Raw genomic sequence first — 24052 nt, 5'->3', positions numbered from 1 at the left:
CCTGGAAGTGCAGAAATACCAGGTTAGCAAGCAGCACCCATGGTGAGCTGTCCTGCAGGGTGCCAAACCCCAGTGCCTCCAGCTCCTGAACCACTGTGTCACTGGGTGCCATGGGAAGTGAATGTTGAATGTCCTGGTACCACCCTGGCTGCTGACGCTTGGTTGGAAGCTATCACGCGTCACCTCCCAGCCTACCCTGTACCCAGCACTGATGGAGCCATGGGGAGCAGAAGGCTGTACCTCAACATTCAGAGGCTCAAACCTCTTGAACAGACACTCACCACTTTCCTGCTGCACTTGACTCCAGGGAGGGAGCCCTAAAGCCTGTGGGAGTTTTGCCATTAGCTTCAGCAAGGCTAAGCCTGCATCAGTGGCCATGGAAACTCCAGCCAGGGGCTGCAGACCAACAGGCAAAGCAGCTCCAGCTCCTGCAGGAGCCAAAGGGAGCCACAAGAGTTTGGAGAATTCATTGCTGTAGTGAAACAGGACATGCTCAGGACCAGGCACTGAGACAACACAGCCATCAGTGAAAATCAGTCCCTTTGACCCTCTGCTGAGAGAGAATAATGGTGGCACAGATGCTCTCCAGGTACTGATTGAATGGTTTCCTCCCTCCCCAAGCTCCCCTCTTGCTTCTGGAGTCCTTTTCTGTCACACTCCATGAACCCAGCTGGAACACCTCTACAGAGTGAAATCACAGTTTAAGCATGGGAGAGAAATAAGAACTAGAGCTCACATTCTCCACTGTGCATATAACGCCCTTGCTGGCAGCAGGCAAACAAAGGCAGCAGGTTTGATTCCACCACAGAGGTCAGAAAACAGCATTTCTGTCCTGAGAAAATCCCCTGGCTCCTACATTTCCTTTCATACATAGGAAAATGCATGAAATATTTAGCAGGGCAGAAATCCCTAAAATGAATGATTCAGAAATATCAAACCGTGTTCCTTCAATAAGGCTGAACCGTTTCTCCTGATGAATGCTTAAAGTAAAATCACTTCCACATTAGAATAATAAAAGTCAAAACTAAACAAGAACATCTAAATCAAGTATTTTGACATCAGTAAAATGAAACAGGTTGACATGAGTCTCTCAGAACTCCTCCATCAAATATTATATCATGCAGATAAGATTTTGACAAAACAGCGTTTTCTAACAGAAGGTGTTTCACCAGACTTCTTTCATCAGCTATTTATGCTATTTGTCTTCAGGTAGTGGGTGGGAAACTGGGTCCCTTTGCTGAGCGCAGAGGCAGCAGCCCACACTTCCAGTGTGAGTAATGAGAACCTCCCATACACATCTGCACAGGAGCGCTGCAGGCATCCCAGATTTAGGCCACCCTTCTCCTGGGGTTTGCTGGGAATTTCCATTCCTGCCTGCCTCGGTTCTGGAGCACAGTGAGAGCTTTGGAGCTGCAAGCAGGCACCGCACCAGGAGAACTGCACTTCCCAGGGAAAACAGCCGTAAGATGTGGGATTTGTGGGCACTCAGAGACCACACAGGAGGAAACCACCAAACATTACCCCAGGCAGAAAGGACCCTCAGGAAGATACTTAACCTCACACATATTATTTCATGCATATATTCATTTTGCTTGAACTACTGGAAGCTAACAGCATTAGGTACATATCCGAAGGAATCAGGACCAGGGTGTTTCTATTGCCTAGTTCTTTTTGTTGATTCCAACAATGAGGAAAAAAGGATCTAAAGAGGAAATCCTCTAAGGAGGATGAGGGGATAAGCTAAGCAGGAAAGGCCCTTTCTGCTTATCTCTGCCACATCCCCAGCTCTACTGAACGGTATCTCTGCTCCTGGCAGGGGTTGGATTAGATCATTTTTGAAGGCTCCTTCCAAACCAAACTATTCTATGATCTAAAACCCTTGTGCAGGGTAAATGCACAAACTGAATCCCGCAGGCTCATTAAAACCCCATGGCATGACATCGAATCACTGCTGCTGAGGTTTGTATGAGATTTAAATACAAGGAATGTGACCCTGGGAGCAGTTCAGGTCAACCCATCATAAGCTAAAAGCCTTCGTGCCTGTTGGTTCAGCAGTATTTCAGCGCTCGTGTTTTATGACATGAGTCAATACATTTAATGGAAAAGCAGAGCAGGAAAGATATGAACACTTAAAAGTCTTCTGACAGAATTCCACCATCAACAATATTGGGGGCTTGGGTAATGGAGAACCTCACAAAACAAGTAGTAATAACTACAGGTCATCAATGAAAGCTACCTGGGCTGCTTGGTGAAACCTGCAAGCGCTTCACCAGGCAAAACCAAGTCAGTGCTGCATGCCAGGGAGCACAGATGAGCTGGGAACTTGGGAAGAGCTGTTTCCATGGCTGTGGAAGGCATCAGCTCCAAGGGGAAGGAGCCAGATGAGATTAAAGGAAAGAGGAGAAGGCCCCAGGAGGCTGCACACCCTCTCACAAGTCAAGCACAAAATTGCAGCATCAATCAGGTCACTGTAGCTGTGAGAAAGAAAAGAGTTTTCTGGCAAAGTGGAGCTTAATACAAATTTCTTGTGACAAGCACTGGAAGTCCCAAACCATTGTTCACCATTATGAGAGAATGTCTGTTTAAGAGGATGAAAGTGGCTGCAGTTGAGACGTGGCAGATTCAGAAGTAATCTTCATGAACATTAATGAGCCAGATCCTCAGCTGGTAAAGACTGACATGGCTTAACTGAAAATCAATGCTGGCACACTGAGCATTTCTTCCAAAGACATCCCATCTTGCAGTGCGGATCTGGATCAATCTGAATCCAGGTACCTTGTGCTTTGTGTTCTCTTCCTTTCTTCACAAGTGAAGCAAAAGGACCTGGCTGGCTCCCCCTTCTTGGGAACCCTCCATTAAAGTGTGATGGCATCCTGCCCACCTCAGCATGGTCCTTCCAACAGGTCCTTGAGTCTGTGTGTCCATAAATCTCTTGGGCATAACTGCTTCAGCCCCAGCAACAGGCTTTATGATTGCACTACACTTCAAATGAACACTAAAACTCCCATGTTTTAGGATAGATGGCTATTTAAACATACTCTATAAGCAATACTCTGCCCTTGTACTAGGCAGATTTTTGGTCTTGACTTTATATAGCTCCATTAGCTGTAATTTTCCTCTCGCAATTAGGAAGAAGCGTGGCCATAAAACTGATACTGAAACTTGTTAGTAAGTTGTATATAATTTCATAATGTATTTGGCAAGTGCTAATTGCCTCTTACTTAAATGTCTCTTGCGTTGTAACTCAAAGCATGTGCAAAAACTATGAGAGTTTTATGGCCTGGCTGATGGGAGGTTTGCTTAACCTCAGGGTAGCACCAGCATGGGCCTCAGGCATGGAGTGCTTCTTTGTTCATGCACAAATCCATTCTTCAAGGTCAGTGAGGTGCTGGACAAAAAAACATGAAGATGGACAGAAAATGGGCAAAGAGCAGCCTCTACTCCTAATACATGCAGAGGACAGATGCTCCTTGGGAACTGTCCCTCCTGCAAGGCTCACCAGGGGCATGCAGCATCAGAACACTCCCTTTTTCCCTTCTCTAGGAGGTTATGGACATTGAAGAGTACAGCTAAACAGGCAGCAGAAGCCCAGGTAAAACAGAAGGGAGAAGCACATTTGACATTGGCATCTCCATGCAACAGGACTCCAACCCATGAATGATAATGGCGATACCCAAACCCAGCAGTGAGGTCAGAGGGAGCAAGAGCAGCTCAGCCTTGCTATAGATCAAGCACCAGTAACATCAGGGCAAGTCAGAGGAGGGAAAAGTCACGCTCCTCATAGATGCAGAGTTCACAGAAGATGAACAACAGTGTAAGGAAGTCCCTAAATCATGTGCTTTGCATCTTTATGTACTATAGTATAGGATAAGCTGAAGATCTATCAAGAGACTGCACAAATATGCCCACATTGCCCTTGGGATGACACTAACAAAGCAGACAGGATCTCAAAGCAGAGCTGGAGCACACTTCCACCCCTCACAGCAGGGCTGGGTGCAGCAGCACATGCTGCCAAGCAATCACCCCCAGACAGACAGGGCAGGAGACAGACAGCACAGCACTGCAGACAGCAAAGCCTTCACACTGGAGCACTCACAGCCGCTGACACTGATAGCCCCATTATGATGTCCCCCAGACAATCTGCCTGGATTTGCCTTTCCTTTTCAATGCCATTGTCTCTTAGCTGTCCCCCTCTATGCCTTTTCTGCTGACCTGGTCCTGCTATCCTTCAAATACTCCAGCACCATGAGCCTGATGTCAGTGGAAGCTGCTGGTACTCAGATGTTTCAGAGCAGCCCCCATGTCTGGGTGAAGGTTTGTGTGCTGACTTTCAGGCATCAGAGCCAGGAGAGTAATCCATCCCTGATGCTCACCCCAAATGTGGAGACACGAGATGGAAATATCTGGGAAAATCCAGAAACTCAAAGCAGGAACCTAAGAAAAGCTTCAGCCTGAATCCCCAGGCAGTGATGTGGGTTAGAACATCCCACTTACTCCATATCCCACTTTCTCTACCTTTGCAACTACCTACAACAGCAGCAACAGCAGAGGCTTATGACACACTTCAGCATTCACATCCTAATGCACTTCATGGATTTCTTTTGGAAACTCCCAGCACTGACTTCTATTTCATTGGTACTACTCCAGACTAGGCAGAGTTTAAAGCAGTCGATACCACCCCATTCCTGGAACCACCCATTACTTGATCTATTTTCTCTCACAGGCACAGTCTGTTGCCATCAGCTGAAATTCACCACTTCTTTTCCAACAAAGCAGATGAAATGGCAACGAAGCATTACCCACCCGGCCTGCTTCCATGGAAAAGGAATCAGGAAAGCTGTTCTTACTGGAACAAAGCTTCAGTTTTAAGGGAAAAAAAATCTGTAGAGCTTCGATATATTTAGAATCACAGAATCATAGAAGCATCTTTCTTTTCTCCCCAACAGCTGCACCCATCTCATCTCTGCTCCTCTTAAACCAGGTAAATTCTGAGGTACAGGCTTGGATTTACCTTCATACGTTGCTTTGAATCCCAGCAAGTTGCTCACACTGTCTGTCTGGAAGAGGAGCCACATCTGGTGGTGTGTGCTGACGATGAGATCAGGCACAGTGGTGCCTGTCAAGCTGCAAAGATAGAGAAGAACAAGTAAGCAGCCTGTATGAGTCCCCAAAGTTATCTTTGCACCTAAATAAAGACCACATATACCTCTGGAGGAGCAGAAAACAAGAGCAATGCCAACACAATTAATAACAACCCCAAAACAGAACACTGTCCAAAAACCTGATAGATCTTCATGACTGATGAGCCTCTCAGTATGTTTCTGCATGCTACCTAAACAGTCTTCTACCACAGCTGAGAGCCTGTGAGTTATCTTCATCATCACTGTAATAATTTCATGCCATTATTACAATATATTACCCAGCAGCAACAGTGATTTGCTTGTGCTGAAACCTAACATAAGCAAACAAGCAGAATTCCCAGCCCGCGGTGACTGAATCCTCTTACCTGCCTTTGGTTCTAGTATTACAAACGTTGACTTTCAGCACATCCTCTGCTACCTTTCTAACCTGACACAAGGTTCCCCAGAAGCCCCCGGAAGACAAGGCACAGCTTCAAACCTGCTGAATGCCCTGGGAGCCCTTGAGAAGTGCCACTAATCCAGGCAGCAGCAGTAGGGGATGATGGGGACATTGCCTTCAGGGATACTCCTAGGAGAGCTGAAGGGATGTGGAGCAGTATCACCAATATACCCATACTAATGAGCCACGTGTGGCTCATTCAGCCTTCAGGATTAATCACCTCTTTGTGGTTCAATAGAGAGTTTTATCCCCATCCACAGGAGCCTGGCTGGATGCTGAGCACAGCTCCTCTTCCCTCCGCTTCCCAAACCGGAGCAGCGGAGCGTGGGAAGGGATCGTTGTTGCAGGGCTGTGAGTGTTGCAGTGCCTGTCTTGGTGGCAGTGTTTAGTGTTGTTATTACACTGTTTCTAAGGTATCACATGTGGTGAATCTATACATTCCCTTAAGCACAGCTCCTGTGAGTGGAGAGGTGGATTTGCCTGTTGTCACACCTCCATACATACATATGAATACTGCACCTTCTGACTGGCACTGCTCTCAGGTACAACAGCAGCGACTGAAAGACTTCTGGATAAGACTGATCCCCGAGCTCTGAAGGCAGAGTTCCTGCAGCCCAGTACTGCAAGGCTAAAACCCAGCAGCTGTGTGTTGAGAGCATCCTGTGAACAAATGGAACTTGCAACCTCCAGGCAGAATTGGTGTAATTCCCGGTTTCCTGTGTAATCAGAGCTGTTTTGGCTGCTCTGCCAATTGCCATTTGTTCGGGGTGAAGCCAAACAACTGCTTTGAGGCTTGTGCTACTTACTCTACCTGCTTGACATTCCTAACACTGGCTACCTGCTGGGCTCATCCCAACAGCCTTGATACCTAAAGTAAATGGGCCCAACCTTGCCATGCACATCACTCCCCTCCCTATTCCAGAGACTTTCACCAGTCACACACCCACTGGGGACCACTGTAGCCTTGAAACCAGCCACTACTCAAGCTCTGCCCATGGGAACCTGGAGTGTGGTTTTGCCTGAAATCACACTCGTATCACCCACGGCCATCAGAGTTCTCCAGCTCTGCCCCCACCTTCACTGCTATGGTTTTGATCTGCATCAGAAATATTATTGATCCCAAGGTGCAGGTAAATTAAGAAATAACCTTGTTTTAATGACTGTTCCGCATCCAGGGAGTTTGATACAGAGAGCAGAAGAAGTGCAATTGTTGATTCTTATCAAGTCATTTAAGCAACAGCCAGGAAGGAATGAGGAATATAACCAAGAGGAAAACCTTCCGAGGTTTGTTCATGCTTCCCCATTCCTCTTTAACAAGCTGAATGATTGATTTGGGTGCTCGTTACTTTCAGGAATAAAATCCTCTCTGCAAGTCAGAAAGCTCAGCCTAACAATCTGTTATGTTCTCCGAGATGCATTTTACAGGGATGAGAGTGAGACTGGAAACAAATGGTCCTTCATACCTCAGTTTGGGATAACGTCAGCTGCTATGCAAGTGGATTCAAGAGTATTTCTTGATTTGAAAGGCTGCAGGACCGAGTTCCTCTTGACTAGCCAAGAATAAATGAAGAGCAGTAAGAAAAGTGAAACTCCTGTCTTTGACAGGATGCTGAGTTCTCCAAAAACCCAACTTGTATCCAATGGATATATCTGATACATGGAATTACAGCAGCTAAGAGGGCAACAAACGCTGAGAAAAGTTGACCTTCATTGCAAACGGAGTATTTCTGTGGTCTTCACACCTCTAACACAGATCACAGAACCCCAGCCTGGTTTGGGTTGAAGGGACCTCAAAGCTCCTCCAGTTCCAACCCCTGCCACAGGCAGGGACCCCTTCCACTGGAGCAGCTGCTCCAAGCCCCTGTGTCCAACCTGGTTGAGCACTGCCAGGGATGGGGCAGCCACAGCTTCTCTGGGCACCCTGTGCCAGCGCCTCAGCACCCTCACAGGGAACAGCTTCTGCCTCAGAGCTCAGCTCAGTCTCCCCTCGGGCAGGTTCAAGCCATTCCCTTTGGCCTGTCCCTACAGGCCCTTGTCCCAAGCCCCTCTCCATGTTTCCTGCAGCCCCTTCAGGCACTGGAGCTGCTCTAAGGCCTCCCTTTAAGGAGCCTTCTCTTCCCCAGGCTGACCCAGCCCAGCTCTCCCAGCCTGGCTCCAGAGCAGAGCTGCATCAGCAATTTAATGGGAAGTTCTCCGGCACTGGGAGAAGACACCAGACCCTAACACCTTGTGCAGTCTCAGCTATTCTGTTTGCATTAGCAAGGTGTTGAGTGGCTGATACAGAGTGAGAACATGAGGAATGATTAAAGTGAGATCTAAGAAAACCTTCCTGGGCTTCGGGCAGAGATGGAATGTGGGATCATTTCAGCAAGTCATTACCAACCACTCCCCTGGCAGCAACTTGCACATTTTGACCAATCAGCTGTGAAATGTTCTGTGACACTGCAATTACAAACACTTGTGCTATAATCCCTTCATACTTATACACAGGTTAGAGCTCCTGACCTGAGCACTGTGCTCATCCTCTGAGAAGAGATGCACAGGAAAACAATCCTCAGAGCAGCAAACATTGCGAGAAGTGAAAATGGATGTGGAGGCTGATTCACAAGGGAAAACAAGAGGAGGAATCCAAAACCACCATAACTCTTCCCAACTCTACCAGTTGGAAGGAGCACAACAGCTTTGCTAAAGCAGCTTTTGGAGGCCTGTTTGCTTTTCTACATTTGGTACTGGATAGGGAAAAGAGGGTGGCTTTTGAGTTCATACACAGCTGGATGCTGGTGGCCCCAGTCCCATCACCCATTCACCACCCCAGATATTCCTTCCAACAGTCACAGTGACTGTTCCCTGCTTCTGCTTCAGCACCTGCCCTTACAAGTGCCCTGGAGGCATCTGAGACTTGGACCAACAGCCCTGGCTCACGTCTCCACTCAGAAGAGGCAAACAGCACATGAAGCTGCACTTCCAGGAGCGGTCAGCAACCGAGCACAGTCAAAGGCACAACTGAGCTCCAAACTATGGAGCAAAGTACCTGCAGGTGCTCCAGGCTCACCTGTACCAGCACAACTCACACTCTGCTGCTCTCATGCTCTCCTGGCTATCTGCACACACTGGCAGGGCTGTACCATGGAACTCTGTGCCTGCTGTACTGAGCTGCACTGCTCACAGCAGGCTTGCCAGGAGATGGACTTCCTGAAATACCCAAATGTGCAGCATCCTGAGGTCTCCATTGGATTTTAGACTTTGGATTTCCATAAAGCCACACAGTATTTGACTTGAATGACTCAAAGAAGCTACATCAGAATCACTTTCTTCAGTGAAATGGATCTGAAGGATGCACAATTACCACAGCTACATTTGAATGATACACAAATGGATTTCTCACTGACCCTTCAGAGAAGAAACAGACACTTGACTGGAGGAAGAGCAAACAGAAGCCATCAATATCAGGTTAATGAGAATAAACAGCCTCGTGAGAGACAATCAAATCTCACTTGTGGCATCTGTGACATTTTCTAGCGGCTACCGTAAAAGATCCTGACTTACTCCTGTGCTACAAAGGGATCCAGTTCCCTTTTATTTCCTGTGTTAGCTGCACTATAACATAAAGCACTTGGTCATCAAACAACAGACTGACAACACAGCAATTCTACAGGCTAAGTACAGACTAAAACCTGGCAGCATCAGAGGTTTCACCTCTTCCTTTGGCAGGGCTGCACTGGCCCTGGGCTGGTCCAAAGTCCTTTCTTCGTAATAAAAATTGGGGAAAAAATATCAAACCAAACTACCAAAAAATCAACCCCAACCAACCTCACTCCTCATAAAAAAACTTATTTAGATGGCAAAAAGTGATACAGGAAGGCTTGGAAGGGAAACAGGACTACCTCCAAGGCTTCCTATACTGAAAAAACCTCCATAGAACAGCCAAGCTGCAAACTGAAGGTATCAATTGAGGGGAACCAGTCTCAGCCTTGAAGCAGCATGCATTGCTTACACAAATGCACAATGGGTGTCAAATGTTCGGAGTGTCACTCAAGGAGAAGGGATTTACACTTTGCAGTGTTAAAGATGACAGCACAAGAAGGACAGCCCAGGAGAGAGATCCAAACTGTTCTGGTTCTGCCTGATCTGCATTCACTCTTGTATCCAAACTTCCATCAGCTCCCTGGGCAGCCTCAGCCTCTCCCTATGGGACTCAACAAAGGCAGCTCAAGAGAAGCAAAGCAAAAAGGGAAGAGCCTCTGTCAGATGAAGCCTGAGAGAATGCGACAAGCGAAGAGCACACCAAGAACAGTCACACCAGGAATGACAAGCAGCACATAAACCATCCAAACACATCACTCACATCTTGTCAGGCAAAACGCTGCCATGTGGGTTTCGCACAGGGACAAAGGACATGCTACTTACACATAAAGCACCGTTTTCTGATCTCCGACTTGTCCTCCATCACCCACTGTCAGAGTGTCATATCCTCTTTCTAGTTCAAATTCTTCAAAGGTGAGTTTGATAACCTGGCAAAGATGCAGCATGTTAATATGAATCAAGTGCCGAGGCAGGCAGCAGATCCCCTTGTCTGCTTTATTTATCTGTTTGTCTATCGAGGAGCAATTTATAAGAGCATTAATATCTTCAGGACATCACAAAGGTGACCGGCCTCACTTTTTATAGCACTGGAGCAATTCTTTCCAGACAGACTGAGCTCCCACTGAAATTACCTCTCAGATTTTTCTGCTTTATCTATTGATTTTCTAGATGACTTTATTGATAAAGATATGCATGCTGGGATTTCAGCAAGCTGTTTTCCAGCAGCACTGCTACCCTTCCCTTCCCAAACCTGAGGCTCTGGCCATGGGTTTGAATGTGCATCCAGGCAGCATGTTGGTTACACGTGGTGCAAGCTCAGAAAGTTCCCCTGGTTCTGTCAGACCAAGGAAGGATTTGTATGAATGACGTCTGGGGTAGCTCAAGGACATGGGCTCAAGCTGTCTGCAAACATAATCATCATCACATCTGTCCACAGCTGTTTGGTTCCTGTGTTTTCTCTCCTGCTCTATCCAAACCTTCCACCCCACTTGATCTATGCAGCCTCCATTTATCACTTAGGAGCAGAGGTCCCATGGAAGCCAAGAGGTTTGTGTTCCAAGTCTCTCAGCTGCTGCTGAAATCCCTGGTTTTCCTCTTTGTCTTGTCATTTATTGCCTATTATAAAAGCAGCATCTCCTAAAAATATTTGAGCATGTGTGCAAGGGGGATAAAAGCCTCCGAGTTAGAACCAAGAGCAGCTATTAACTGTGTCAGGTAAAATGTGAGCCTGCCTCTTCAGCCTTCCTGTATAGACCCTGTAGGAAGCTGACAACATTTGTCTGTCAAGAGCCACTCAACTTCAATCCCTTAAGGACAAAAAGGTAAGTCAGATGTTGAGTGTTCTTTAGAAAAGAACTGATGTAGGTACTGACTGCACTGCCACGTGCAACTGTCTTCTCCATTTAGATCAGAGGGTGGTTTGGGTTGGAAAGGACCTCAAGAACATCTAAATGAAATTAGTACTTTTCAAGTGCTCAGAAAAGCATATCAGGTATTTTAGCTATGAAATAGGTATTACCCCAAAGCCCCAGGAGTGCGGAACAGGAGCCTTCGTGATACCTCCTCCAAGTCTGGAACCATTCATTTCAGTAGTAGCACCAAAATATTAACCTGTGCAGACTGTTATTAAACCATGTAATGGTGGAATAATGTAATTAATACAGAGAAGCCAGTGCTGTAAAGCAGCACACATCATTAGTTAAAGCAGTCAAGTAAACTGCAGTCTAAGGAGGCTGACCCTAATGAAATAACTAATTACACTTCAGTATTGTGAACCTCGTGGCACAGGAACTGGATGCTGAATGCAGTATTTATTTATCCATTTTCTTATTTCCTTTTTGCTCTGAAAGCTGAAAATGATTTCATGATTCATTAAACAAACGAGACCTGCCAGCACCACAAACACAGGGCTGCCACAAAACCCCAGTTTAAGCTGCTGAAGTGACAGGAAGCAATTAGCAAAGTCATGAAACTAGGCTGGAAGATGACACCGACTTTAAGGCTTTGTACTGCAAACTGATGTGAAGTGCAGGTATATTCCTAGGAAAAATCCACACTCATTCTCTCCATGGAGAACCACCTCTTGCAGTGATATTCAAATGCTTTACAAGCACACATTACTCATTGCCACCCCCTTTCTCCCTAGTCGCCAGCATCTACCTTCATTTGGGATGAATCATCCCCTGAAGGAGCCCATCTCTGCCCACCGGTGACACAAGGAGCTTGGACAGAGCTTTATTTGGCCACCAGGCTCCAGGTGGGAATAACCCCAAGAGAAACACCAACCAGGAGCATCCATCTCATCAGGAAGGTCCACAAATAGTTTTGATGCAAATTCACCAATTACCACATGCATTTCTCAGCTCCCAAGTCATTTATTTTTCCACTGTGGTTGAAATTAATTCCCATGGCACCGGAGAGTAGCAAAAAACCCACATACCCTGAATATCCCTGAATGGCTTTGATGTCACCCTCTGTAGAGGAAATAATTCCAAGTTGTCAGCTGAAGAGCTCTATGCCCATAATGGTGTTTATGTAGGTTTCCGAGCAAACTTCGAGGGGATTATGTAGCTCAGTGAATCTGGCTCACAGCTCTCTTCCAAATATAGAACAGATGACTTGCAAATGAGTTCTAAATTCAGCTCAGTGGTTTTCCCATCGCTCATATTAAGAGCTTCATGTAACAGGACCTGATCCAAAGACCACTCAAGTCAATAGAAGACTGATACCGACTTCAGCAGGCTTCAGCTCAGGCCCATAGTGCTTTTTATCTTCTAAGTATTTTACAGGCATTTTAATTAATGCATCTTCAATCCTCCCTCAGCCATGCTGGGGAGCGTGCAGTGGTGAGATCATCCATCCCCATTGCACACAATGGCCACGTGAGCCAGGGAGGTGAATCCTCCAGTCAAGCACCACAGCCCTGGTGGTGCTCAACTAACACAGGCCCTGCTTTAGGTAAGCAAGAGAGAGTTTGAGACGTGCTTGTCAGAGGCAGCACTATCTGAGGCAGGAATACCAGTGATGGAGCTGGCACTAAAACACACACACCAGGAAATCCCAGTGCTGTGCTGAGGGAACAGCATCTCAGCAGCTTGGAAGGGCAGCTCAAGGAGACACAAGCAGGCAATGGAAGAGGCGGATGCAGCAGTGGCCTTCCCAAAACCATCAGTGCATCCCCCTTGCAGAGAGGAGAGTTTTTCCCTACCTGTAAGTTACGCTTCCAGGAGGAAACATCCCAAAACCCTTTAGAACCTGGTATTACTGATGAACTGTGCACGACCTTGCAGCCCACAGAGCACAAACTACACCTTCTTGTGCTAATGAATCCCTGCTCCAAGTTGTCAACTGCTGAAATGAATGGAGTTCACCAATCTGAAACCCCTTTAAGACTTACCAAAGCTGAGGACTTGCAGATTCTGGGGTCTTTTATCAATGGTTTGTTATTACTCAGGTTTAAAAGCTGAGGAAGGAACTAAACAGGGGAAAAGGAGAAACCTTCCCTAAGGAATTCACAAAGACAGTAAGATTCTGGACAATGAGGCAGTGTGCCCAGGCTGCTCCATGATAGGAGCCACTCATCCCATTGTACTAATGAGGAAAAGCAGAGAAAGTCTGTGCATGAGGCTGGCAGAAAAGCAAATGAACAGAGCTGAGGATTCAACTCACTATTCAACATGAAAGCCATGTGACAAAGGGTCAATAAGACAGTGGACGTGGCCCATGAGCATCTCTTGACAACTGATTGCCATCTCCTCCTTCACCATTTGTACTGGGAAAACCCAAGTGGAAGCGTGAGCCTACAGAACACCCAGGGCACATCTACATTCAGCTCACAACTTCTGTCACACACAGAGGTCTATTTTATATACTCAAAAGCTGGATTTTGCTGACCTCAGAAAGTCAAAGACGTACAAAAATACAGATACATATAATACATATACCACAGGCTAAGATGCTGATGTATTCAACAACCTGTCCATGCCCAGGCAATGTGTACCCAAGGGTCTGCAGGCCACAGGCTGAAAAACACAGCTGACACTTGAGCAGTAATAGCTGCTGTTAGATGTGGTCTGTTCTCCACTTGCACATTACCCTGATGAAGGAGAACCTCCTGGGTCTGATTAACCAATAAATCACTCCTGATAAATCAGCACTGAGAAATATCCTGATTCCACACTCCAGTTTCCCAGAATTTGGGTCATTGCTACACTCCTGGGCAGCCAAACCAAGACATCCGCTGGATGAAATGACCAGCTAATGACAGCCCTTTAAACACAAACTCCTTCTGAAATTGGAACATAGGAATGCTCCTCATTAAAATCATAATCCAACAGTGATCTGCCCTTATTAAAGGCTTGAACCGATGTTGGGGGGGAGAAAGAAGCAGAACTCCACAGGTTCTGCAGCCAGCCCATGGCAAGCGCTCCAGAGGGAAGTGAGAGCACAAGATGCCATCCCAACAGCAAGAAGGTTACAGCTGTGGGTGGTTCCCATCATCTCTACAATAGATGAGATCCTGGGATACCAATGTGTTTGTGAAATGCCTTCCTTGGATCAGCAGCTGAAGGCTGAGCACAGAAAGCAGGTTTGTAAGAGGCAAGGACCATGGTGTAAGGGACCTTTAAGTAGAGGAGCTCAGTGCCTTGGCTCATGAACTATTGGAGATGTCAGCAGGAACCCAGATACTGAGAATGAAACCCATAGTCTTCTATGAGCAGAAGATGACAAAGAGCACCTCAGAAAGTGCATTCTGAGGTACACAGCAAAGTAATTCTTGTCCTTGTGTTTAGTTCTTGAGAGAGGATCAGGCTGAGTTTGCAGGGCTGGAAGAAGCTGAACATTGCCCTCCCTGAGCTGGTGGGAACTGAGAGGACTTCATCTTACAACGGGCAAGGCAGTCAAGCCCCACTCTCCACACGATCAGTGACAACAGACTTGAATTGCACATGCAGACCAGTAGGGAGGAAAAATCCCACCAGCCTCCTTGCTCCCAACCTCAGTGAGCCCCAAAAGGACTTGTCTGTACCCCTACTATAGTGCAGGGGTACAACATCAGAAACAGAGACCTGAAAGGCTGAATTCAGGGACTAGTCCTCTCTGAAGGAACACAGCTACACAACATTTCAGCTAAAGCACTAAAGCAAGGACATGGAGAGGCAGCTCCAAGACCTACCTTGGCTGGATTGAGTGCAGTGATGACCCACACACAGTAGGCGTTGTTATCGTACTGCACAGGGTAGTTGGGAGAAGTTATCACACCACTGGGACCACGAAGGTACGTGTCACACATCCGAGCTGTGAAGAGGACAACAAGACAGATGTGGGAGTGAGGTCTCAGCTTTGGGATGTGTGCTGTGTTCTCGGAGGAGTAGGGATGCAGGCATATGGAAGCAGGAGAGAGTTACAAATTGCTGCTCTGTGTTGTTCTCACTATCCAAAAGATTCCTTTTTTCCCATGGAACAGAGATGAAGGATTTATCTGTGATGAACAGATGAGAGGGGTGTTGCCAGGGGCTACATCAAACAGATGGACCACCAGACCAACCCCCACCAACCCGCTCTCTAGTGCTCGGGCTCATTTGATGTTAAAGCCCTTACAGAAACACTTTCATGTCCAGGAGAGTGAAACCAACAACACAGAAGATACCAGGAAGGATCCAGTTCCTTTTCAACATCCCCAGAAAGCCATTGTCCTTTCTTCATTACAGGCCCCCCAAAACACTGCACAGCAAGCATTGATTTGGCAAGGGCTGACTTTGTTCGGACAGGAGTGTGGACTCGGAACCAAAAGGGCAGCTCAACTTCCTGTCTTAAAAAGGTAAAGTAGAAGCTGGCAAGTCCTTAAAAGCAGGGTTTTTTTTTGCCTATTGTCTTTTGTTGTAATATTTAAGTGGAAAACATTAAGAACAGCGCCTTGGTTTTGTGATGTTAGGATGGATCCTCAAAACTGATTTATCTCAAATCTCAAAGGAGCTACATTTGCACATGTGGCATCTGCAAGGCTTTTTTTCCCCCTCCAAATGGCAGTAAAGTATGGAAAATGATCTCTTGGCTTGCACAGGTGGTCCCAAGTGAACATGAGAAACAGCTCAGGAAGGAGCTGAGGACATCAATCCATGATGCTTGGACCTCTCCCCTCCTGCCCCCTTCCCATGTGATCCCATCCCAGGACCCAGAGGGAATCTGCTGTAGATGGGGAAACTCAAAACTAGTCTCCCAACAGTGGCAAGAGGTTTGATCACTGGGTATTAGAAACTGTTACTGTCCAGGGGGTTGAAGGCTGGCTCAGCAGGACCCTGACTTCTGCAAGCTGAAGGAAACACAACAGCCAGCAACAGAATGGAACAAACAGAAACCTGATGGTTTAAGGCAGAAATAAAAAGCAAATGGGAAATTTTAAAAAGAAAAAACCCCAAAAGTTAGCAGTTAAAAAAAAGTTGATTCATAGAATCCTACTAATGCAGGCAAATCCTTCCCTATCTCCTGCAAGAGGCCACCATCAATTTCCTTTACAGTGTCACATATTTATGCCAAATATCCTCTTACACTGATTCAATTTATTCGAGGCTTGTTTCAAGAATTAGATGGGATTCCAAAGCCTTGAAAAAAACCTGTGGATGAAATTAAAGAGAAAAGAACTGAAAAAATACAGATTTCTGACTGTAAGAGCTTTAGAGGGATTGAATAACAATTATTACAAGTTGTTCATTATGAGCATTACAAATATCATAATTATGCATGTGACTTCTGAGAGAGAGGGAGGAAAACAAAATGGCCAAGGGCAAAATGGGCATTAGTGGGTTTCCTGCTGACAGAAAACTCCATTCGCTGTCAGCTCCTGGCTGGGCCACAGGATAATAGGGATGCTGCTAGTGAAGAACCACAGTGCAAGTAATCCCACATGGCTGCCTACCAGCAGCAAGTTCCAGTTAAGAGAATCTCTATCTTAGCTCTCCCAGACTTTATCTCAGGTTTTCACCTTTTCTCTCCTCCTTATCCCATGAAAAGAAATACCTGGAATGAAGAGAACAGAAGGGGACAGAAAGCATTGCTAAGAGGATGCAGTACACAGCCACAAAGGACATGAATATCTATACGGTGCAGAGCTAAGAGCTTACGAAGCTCTGCAGTTAATGGCAATTGCTTCATGAGCTCCATCATGCACACAAAAACGTGGTTTTCTTAAAACTTGATTTTCTGGAATCAGGCAAAGGTTCCTCTCTCAGGCTTGGGCTGAAAAGACTGGAAATGTCAACTCATATTACACTCCCATGCTCAGTCAGAAAACAAGAATGACCATTAGAAAGCAATAAAGACCCCAGTGACTTCTGACCACAGAGCTGGCAAGACCAAATTCCCATTTCCAGGAGCACAAATGCACTCAGTGCTGTGCTGCACAATGGTGCAGGGCTGAATTTTCCCAACAGGCTGTGAGCATTGAGAGGGGCTCATCCAGCTCTGCCCCTTCCATGAGGCAGGGTTTCAAAAAGGAGCTGGACCATAGACCCCACAGAGGACTGAGGTTGAGAACCAAGTGATAACAAGTTGAGGATGGAATGGGAGATGCACGAAGGTGATGTTAAGGAGATGGATTCTCTCATTAGCTCTAACTCAATAAAACTTGTCTTCTCACCTCTGCACACTGGCCTGTGGTCACTCCATGCCACGATTATGTCGCTCACTCTCTTACAGGTGATGCTTTTGGACCCTTGCAAATCGTAGCCCTCGTTACAGGTGAACTGGATGCTGGAGCCTAACCTAGCAGGCAGAACAAAGCAGGAGGTTAGCAGCTGCCACGCTTCTGCAGCAATAGGCTTGTCACTTACTTTTTGACTACCCCAGTGATTCTCCAAGTTGTGAACAGAGAGAGTTCACCAGCCCTCCAGGCAACAGCAGGGATAAATGAGGGGCAAACCCATGTCTCATGCATTTGCTTGTGCTGGGCACTGTTTGCCTGAGGTGGTGATAGTCCACGAACAGATTGGAGTCTTTCAATGCAACTTCAGTGGGCATTTTATTCAATGCAGGAGCACAGACTCAGCCCCAAGAGATGACACATTCAGCATTCTTACAGAGGGAATGACATATCTTTATCTGCTTTATTCTTCAGTCCATCACTCTGGATTCAGATCCTTTGCTGGTTTAAGCCAATGCTGCCTTGTTCACACTTTACTGCAGCTGAGAATTTATCCTGCAGCATTTAGGGACTATTGGGACTTCTCTTTCCTCCACCCTCACCCCTCTGATCCATTTTCTGGATTTCAGGAAAATTTGATAGACTCCAGTTAAATTGAAAGACACTTTTAGTGAACAAAACAGTCATCGACAGCAGAATGAGATTAAATATTGATTCACCATTGCTAACAGCAGGCTCAGTTCGTCCTGCCTGCTTTGAATGAACGCAAGCAACTAGAAGGGAATAACAGCATTGTTTTAAACTCTATAAGAAAACAATTATCTAGCACCACATACACTTATCGACAAGGAACTGTACCAGTGCTTTGGGAAGTCACCTCAAATTCACCAGGGGCAGGGCCATGCTGTGATTTAAGCTAATTTGAGCAGTGATTTTTTGCTGTTTAAGACAGTTCTTCCTGCACTTAACCGGAGGAGGGAATGACAACAAACATTGATTACATGAGCCTGGCTAAATGCCCATGGTGTGAAAAGAGAAATGCTCTGAAAGAGAGATCATTACAGATCCTCATCTGGGCCACACGCTCTCACACATGTGCACATCTATACACACTCATTCTTCTACATCACGAGCCTCAGCAAGCTTTCGAGAGAGAACACATTCAGAGGTGTGCAGATGGTCTCTAAAAACAGACTACATAATGCCAAGGAGCACACACAACAGTTACAGACAGGAGGAGCTTTGCAGCATGCAGAAACACACACAGAAAAGGTTCTTACCTAAAATCGTTGCCTATTCTTTTGCCTCTCTCTGGAATCCCAGGGTCTGGACACATATTATGTCCCTGGGACACACCAACCTGAGTTACTACAAAGCAAAAACAGCACATACAGAGACAGAATAGCAAAAGAAACATTCTTTCATCAGCTCTCTTGGTGGATGTGGAGAGGAAATGGCAATTGGTAGCTCGAAACCCTGAATGTGTTCCATTTTGTTTCAGAAAACACACAGCTTTGGAAACAAATGTAACTGGAATCGGTTCAGCTCAGTTTATACACCCAAGTGTTTCTAGGAAATGCCAGCTAGGGACACAGTTTTCCCTCCATTCCACTACAGAAGTACCTCTGCAAAGAGGGTTCATTCCCATTCTGCAGAATGACACCAATTAAAGAGCCCATTTCCGAAGGCTGTGATGCAAACAGCCACCTGCAGAGGACAAGGTGACAGCTACCACCCTCCAACCCGCTCAGTGAGAAAAGGCAGCTGTATGATACCAGGGCAAGAACCAAGCACAGGACAAAAGGGAGGAAGGAGAAGGGAAATGTAAGTCTGGCTTTTTAAAGCAAGTAATTTAGTCTGAACATGAAAAATTCGATGGAGCAACCTCAATGTAACTGCCAACAGACATGGAATCTATGAAGTGGTGAGCAGCACTCAATAAACACCTTCAAACTCATCCTTTATCTCCCCATTTCCACCTTCCCCCGTCAAATGGCACAAACAGAATTCAAGCACTGATTTGGGTTGGCTCCGCACAGGATAAGGTGAGAGCTGGTAATAGACTGATTTCAATTGTGAATTCCAGTAACTGCCAAAACACACACTAATATGGAACAAAGGGGTGGCTTTGTCACAGAGCTGGAGAGGTTGATGTGACTGAGCTTTCTGCATCACTAAGGACACAAAGAAAACACACTTCTTGGCAATGATGCTGAAGCAATGAAGCATGAATCTTCAATGAGCATGTTTCTGTTTCCCCTACCTAGCACTAAAGGGAAATCCCGACTGTACTCCAGAACACACTGTGTCAGCACAGTGCCCCACAGACCACTGCCACCTGAGGATGGTTCAGTGACAGGCATGTTTCTCACAACAGACGTTGGCTCAACAGTCTGAGATGGGCATGGCACTGAGCAGGGTGGAAGACGCGGAGGAAGAGCATGTAAGTATTTGCATGGGAAGGTAAGCATGTGGAGTAGCTACACCAGACACAGGCTGCACAGCACGAACACACGAAGAGCAACACTCATAATTACACCCTGTGTCATCAGGCACCACAGCTGGATACGGTGCTGCATCCAGGAGGATGGAAGGGTGTTCAGCGCAATGCTTTGGTGCTCCTCCATGTGTCAGAGGCCACAAGAATAACAGAGATACAATCTGATGGGAAACCAGGCTCCTGAGAGGTTGTTCTCCCTCTTTTGCATATTCATAACCTCACACTACTCTCAGTCACGGGGACAGAGACACCAGCAAAAGACAGGAGCATGAAAGCAGCACACAGCATCTTTTGATAGCTGTGTTTTGTAGGTACAAAGCTTTGCTGCCACCTTTCACAGTCTGCAATGATTCCAAATGTACGAGTCAGGAGGAACTGAGCCCCTGTCCAGAGAAGGGATTCACCTCCCATGTTTTCAGCAGCAGAGCCCCAGTAACTGAAGCAGCCATGATAAAGTCCTGCTCCAGGAATGCGTTATCTCCTGCAGGTCTGAGATGCAAAGTAATTTGGTAATCCTTCTGCAAAATGAAATCACCAGCTCCCAAGAGCCCTTCTGCTAGAGCCTGCAATGATATAACTGCTTCTGAGGAATGAAAGGTCAGCTGAGCAAAGCCCACAGGGGACACAGTCTTCCTTAGGGGTTCTTAAATCACTGCCTACCTACGCAAGCATGATGACTGTGCATGCAGATATCTCCAAACAAAGTAAAGTTAACATACAGAGGGTACAAACAAGGGTTGTATGTCACAGGTCCATGAGGTGCTGAAGGAAAAGTGCTAGATTTCTCATCTTCTATACCTTCTCCAGAGTAAAGCCACACTGAATGAGATACGTCTGTAAGGTACACGTACACGGATACAGCTCCTATAGATATAGCTGCATTCAAACACTTGGATGCTTCTCCTCCCAGAGTAGATTACCCCATTCCCTTTCCACATCAGAATCTTTCTCCCATGGCCAAAAAACTATGCACACAGCATCTGTCATGCCCATCTTAGTTACTCTGCACTGATACCACATCCATTCATGTCCCATATACCAGATGACAGTGAACCTCCAGGCCTTTGGTTCAAGCTTTGGGAGGAAGCAAGGCTACAGATTACCACCCAACCCCACAGGCAGGCTGTCAGTTGTCAACTGCATCTCCAAAGACTAAAACCAGTTCTCTCATTAACTAGCATTATATTAAAATCAATGTAACACATTTGGATAAACCAGAGGACAGTTAAGATAAAACAGAGCAAGGGGAAATGAAAGATATCTCCATTATCTAGTTGGGATAACTGGGACATTTTATTTGTACAGGAGAGCAAAAGAAAAGGAGGAGATGGATTAGACAGACACTTACTTGTTCTTCTATCTTTTGTTTTAAACACACATACAAATATAACTAAACCAAAGGTTATAAAAGGTGTTTGTTATGCTGAGAACTTGCTGTCAGTACTGTGTTCATCTTGCTGAAGGTTTGACTGATCTATGCCTGGGCTGGAGCACTCCAAAATGAATTCTTCAAGGTTACTAGGAAAAACAATAGCTCTTAAAAACTGTGATGAACTGCTCAATTTCTCCATTATAGGCTCAAGGATTCTTTCCCCAAGCCATAGAACTACTTTTCCACCCCTTCATTCTCCTCCTGAGTTTTTCAACAACCTCTTTCTCATCATGCATTCCCCCTAACAGCCAGTTATGATTGCAGTGTTTGGCACAGTGATTTACTCCATCTGTTAGAAGAACTGAGAACCTTCTTTAGTTGTCTGCATCTCCCTATGTTAATAAAGAAAAGTTCACTTACAGAGTCCCAAGGGATGATTTTTTATTGAATTTAGGACTGTAAAATATCAACTACAAAACAAAGCAGCATCTAAAATAGGTTTTACAAAGACTCCACATTTCTCAGCATGAGAAATACAGTGAAAGGCAGTGAGCTTTTCTGCTGCATGGGGAGGGGAGGACTGTGGCAGTAGTTAGCTGTTTTAACTGGTCACTGTTATGATCACACTGAGGATGGTGGTTATTCCATGCAAACATCAGGTCAAGTTAATGGGTTACAAAACTCAGCCCTACAAGCAGCAGAGGTGACCTACTGACAGTGTGCTCACCCCAAGGATGGGCTTGCTGCCCTTCCGATCCACGAAGATCATTCTGCACCCATCAACCAAGTCTCAAACACTCCCAGACCTCAGTGATACTGATCCAGATGTTAAATACTCACGTGTCTAGTGATAAGCAAGAGTGAAAAGGGGACAGACTTGGGCTATGAGGCTCTAGTGCTAGAGAAGACTATGCCCTGCTGGAAATCCCATTGGAATGTTTCTACCTGGGGAATTCCGAGCCCCTATTTCACATCTTGCTGCAATCCCAGCACAGCAGCAGGCACCTTCAAAAACATGTACAGCCCTTCAGATTTCACACACCATTTACACAGCGTGTGCAGCGCTGCCCTACTCAAACCACACACAGCTCCTCTCCAAGCTGGGCTCAGAACCCCAGGCTGGCTCTGCCATGGCTCAGTACTCATGGCTGCAGGGCTGAGTGCCTAGAACCTACCATACACTTTGACCACTCGTAGTTCTCAGCAACACCTCCAAACTGACCTTGCATTTGTACATTTAAAATAGATGCTGATAAATCCCAATATATGCAGATCTTGTCCTGCTTTGTACAATCCCTTCCAGTAACACCCAGCAGTGCATCTTCAGGTAGGCCTCCTTCAAAGGTCAGAAAAGCAACAGTGATGCTGTTTGGTAAAGCAAAGCACCAGGTTTTTTTCCACTGTGGGACCTGGAATACGCACATTTACACCAGTAAGAAGTGACCTGCTAAATGCAAGCTAAGATTAAAACTATTTTTCCTATCTTGTTCTACAGAGCATTATTTTTCCCCTAAAAATGATTGAATCAAGATGTCCGAATCATGTTAGGGATGGTGAACAGTGCAAGGCACTTTAATTTCAGTTTCAAATACACACATTTGCAACCCAGCACAATCAGTACCCCCCAAAATCCATATTTTGATGTATTTTCTGAAATAGTACAACAGCTGATATGTGGCTATGTATTGCCTCCATTCAGACACATAAAACACACAGGCTTTAACCTGGCCAGGTTAAACAGAAGTCCTTTGAAAGACCTGCAGGGGAATGAGCTGCCTTATCATGACCACAGATGCTTCAAGGGAGAAGAGCACTGGAAAACATTGCTGGTAAGAACATCCTTGAAAACAGAGCATGGCTCAGCTGAGGCCATGACCAAGAGACACAGAAATTCCTGCTTTCCTGGTACTGATGTCAGATGAAACAGAGCAACACCAGCAACCTCCACAGGTCTTTAATCAGCCTGGCCCACCTGTGGAATTATCTCTGGTGCATACACAGATTCCTAAGCTCAGGAAAGTTGAAGAGGAGAAGGGGCCTGGCTCTCCATGGAGATGTAAAGAGCAAGGGGAAAGAAGAGAGAACATTTTGGGCTCCATTTTCTGAAAATGAACCATTTCCTGGAGCCACCTTCTCTGGAATCAGCATTTCTGAAGTTGGAAATTGCCTGTGGCAGAAGTGTGACAGCAGAAGGCTGTGCAAGATAGAGGTTAATCCGGGTTTACAACCCAGCCCTTGCTGAGAGCAGTGCACATGAAGGAGCTGGAGGCACAGGGGTTGTGGCAAGCACCAGGAATTTGGGCCACAGCACTATCACCATCTCTATTATTACTGCTTAACAGCTTTCAGGCTAAGCTGCCTTCCTATGCTCTGTTTTGCCTTATCAACTATGACAAGATTAGCACTACCCAAGATGCTGAATTGACAGCTTTGAAGACTGGAGCCTGCTCTCCATTGGGTGAGGATAAACTGGGCAGAGACAACACAGACTTCCTACAGTTTTATCCTCAGAAGCAGAGCACACTGGGACAGAGCAGGATACACCAAAAAGGGAATCTCGGTCTGTCTCTTACTTGGCCTTCAGCATCTTTCCCTAGAGCCCCTTGCAGGGACAGTCAGTAAGAATGTTCATTAGCAGCAGTAAAACCACAACAGGGACCCAGCTGAGCATTCCCAAGAAGGTAAACCAGGAATCCCCTGTTCTCAATACCAGAATACTTATATACAGTAAACCAATGACTCCACACCAGGCTAGCATTTCTCACTTGGTGAAGACGTTCCCCACATTATCCATTATCCCAGACAGTGCATATCCCATTCCAAACGCATCCTTTGTCTCCCGTGCCCACACAATCAGAGCTAGTTCTATTTTCCAACA

General features: G+C 46.0%; 1 protein-coding gene across 1 annotated transcript in view; it reads right to left on the bottom strand.

Moving 5' to 3' along the window:
• The window catches only part of CSMD2 (CUB and Sushi multiple domains 2), a 239718-nt gene that overhangs the window by 108253 nt on the left and 107413 nt on the right, over nucleotides 1-24052 (bottom strand). Inside the window, exons 8-12 of the mRNA XM_034069226.1 lie at nucleotides 18583-18670; nucleotides 17300-17424; nucleotides 14840-14961; nucleotides 9988-10091; nucleotides 5012-5124 (exon numbers count right to left, since the gene is read on the bottom strand). Of these exons, the coding sequence (XP_033925117.1) occupies nucleotides 5012-5124; nucleotides 9988-10091; nucleotides 14840-14961; nucleotides 17300-17424; nucleotides 18583-18670 (552 nt within the window). The remainder of the gene's footprint in view (nucleotides 1-5011; nucleotides 5125-9987; nucleotides 10092-14839; nucleotides 14962-17299; nucleotides 17425-18582; nucleotides 18671-24052) is intronic.

Source organism: Melopsittacus undulatus, chromosome 14, assembly GCF_012275295.1.
Source record: "Melopsittacus undulatus isolate bMelUnd1 chromosome 14, bMelUnd1.mat.Z, whole genome shotgun sequence".
Lineage (NCBI taxonomy): Eukaryota > Metazoa > Chordata > Aves > Psittaciformes > Psittaculidae > Melopsittacus > Melopsittacus undulatus.
The sequence above is the reverse complement of the archived record's forward strand: the minus strand, read 5'-3'. Positions and strand labels throughout refer to the sequence as shown.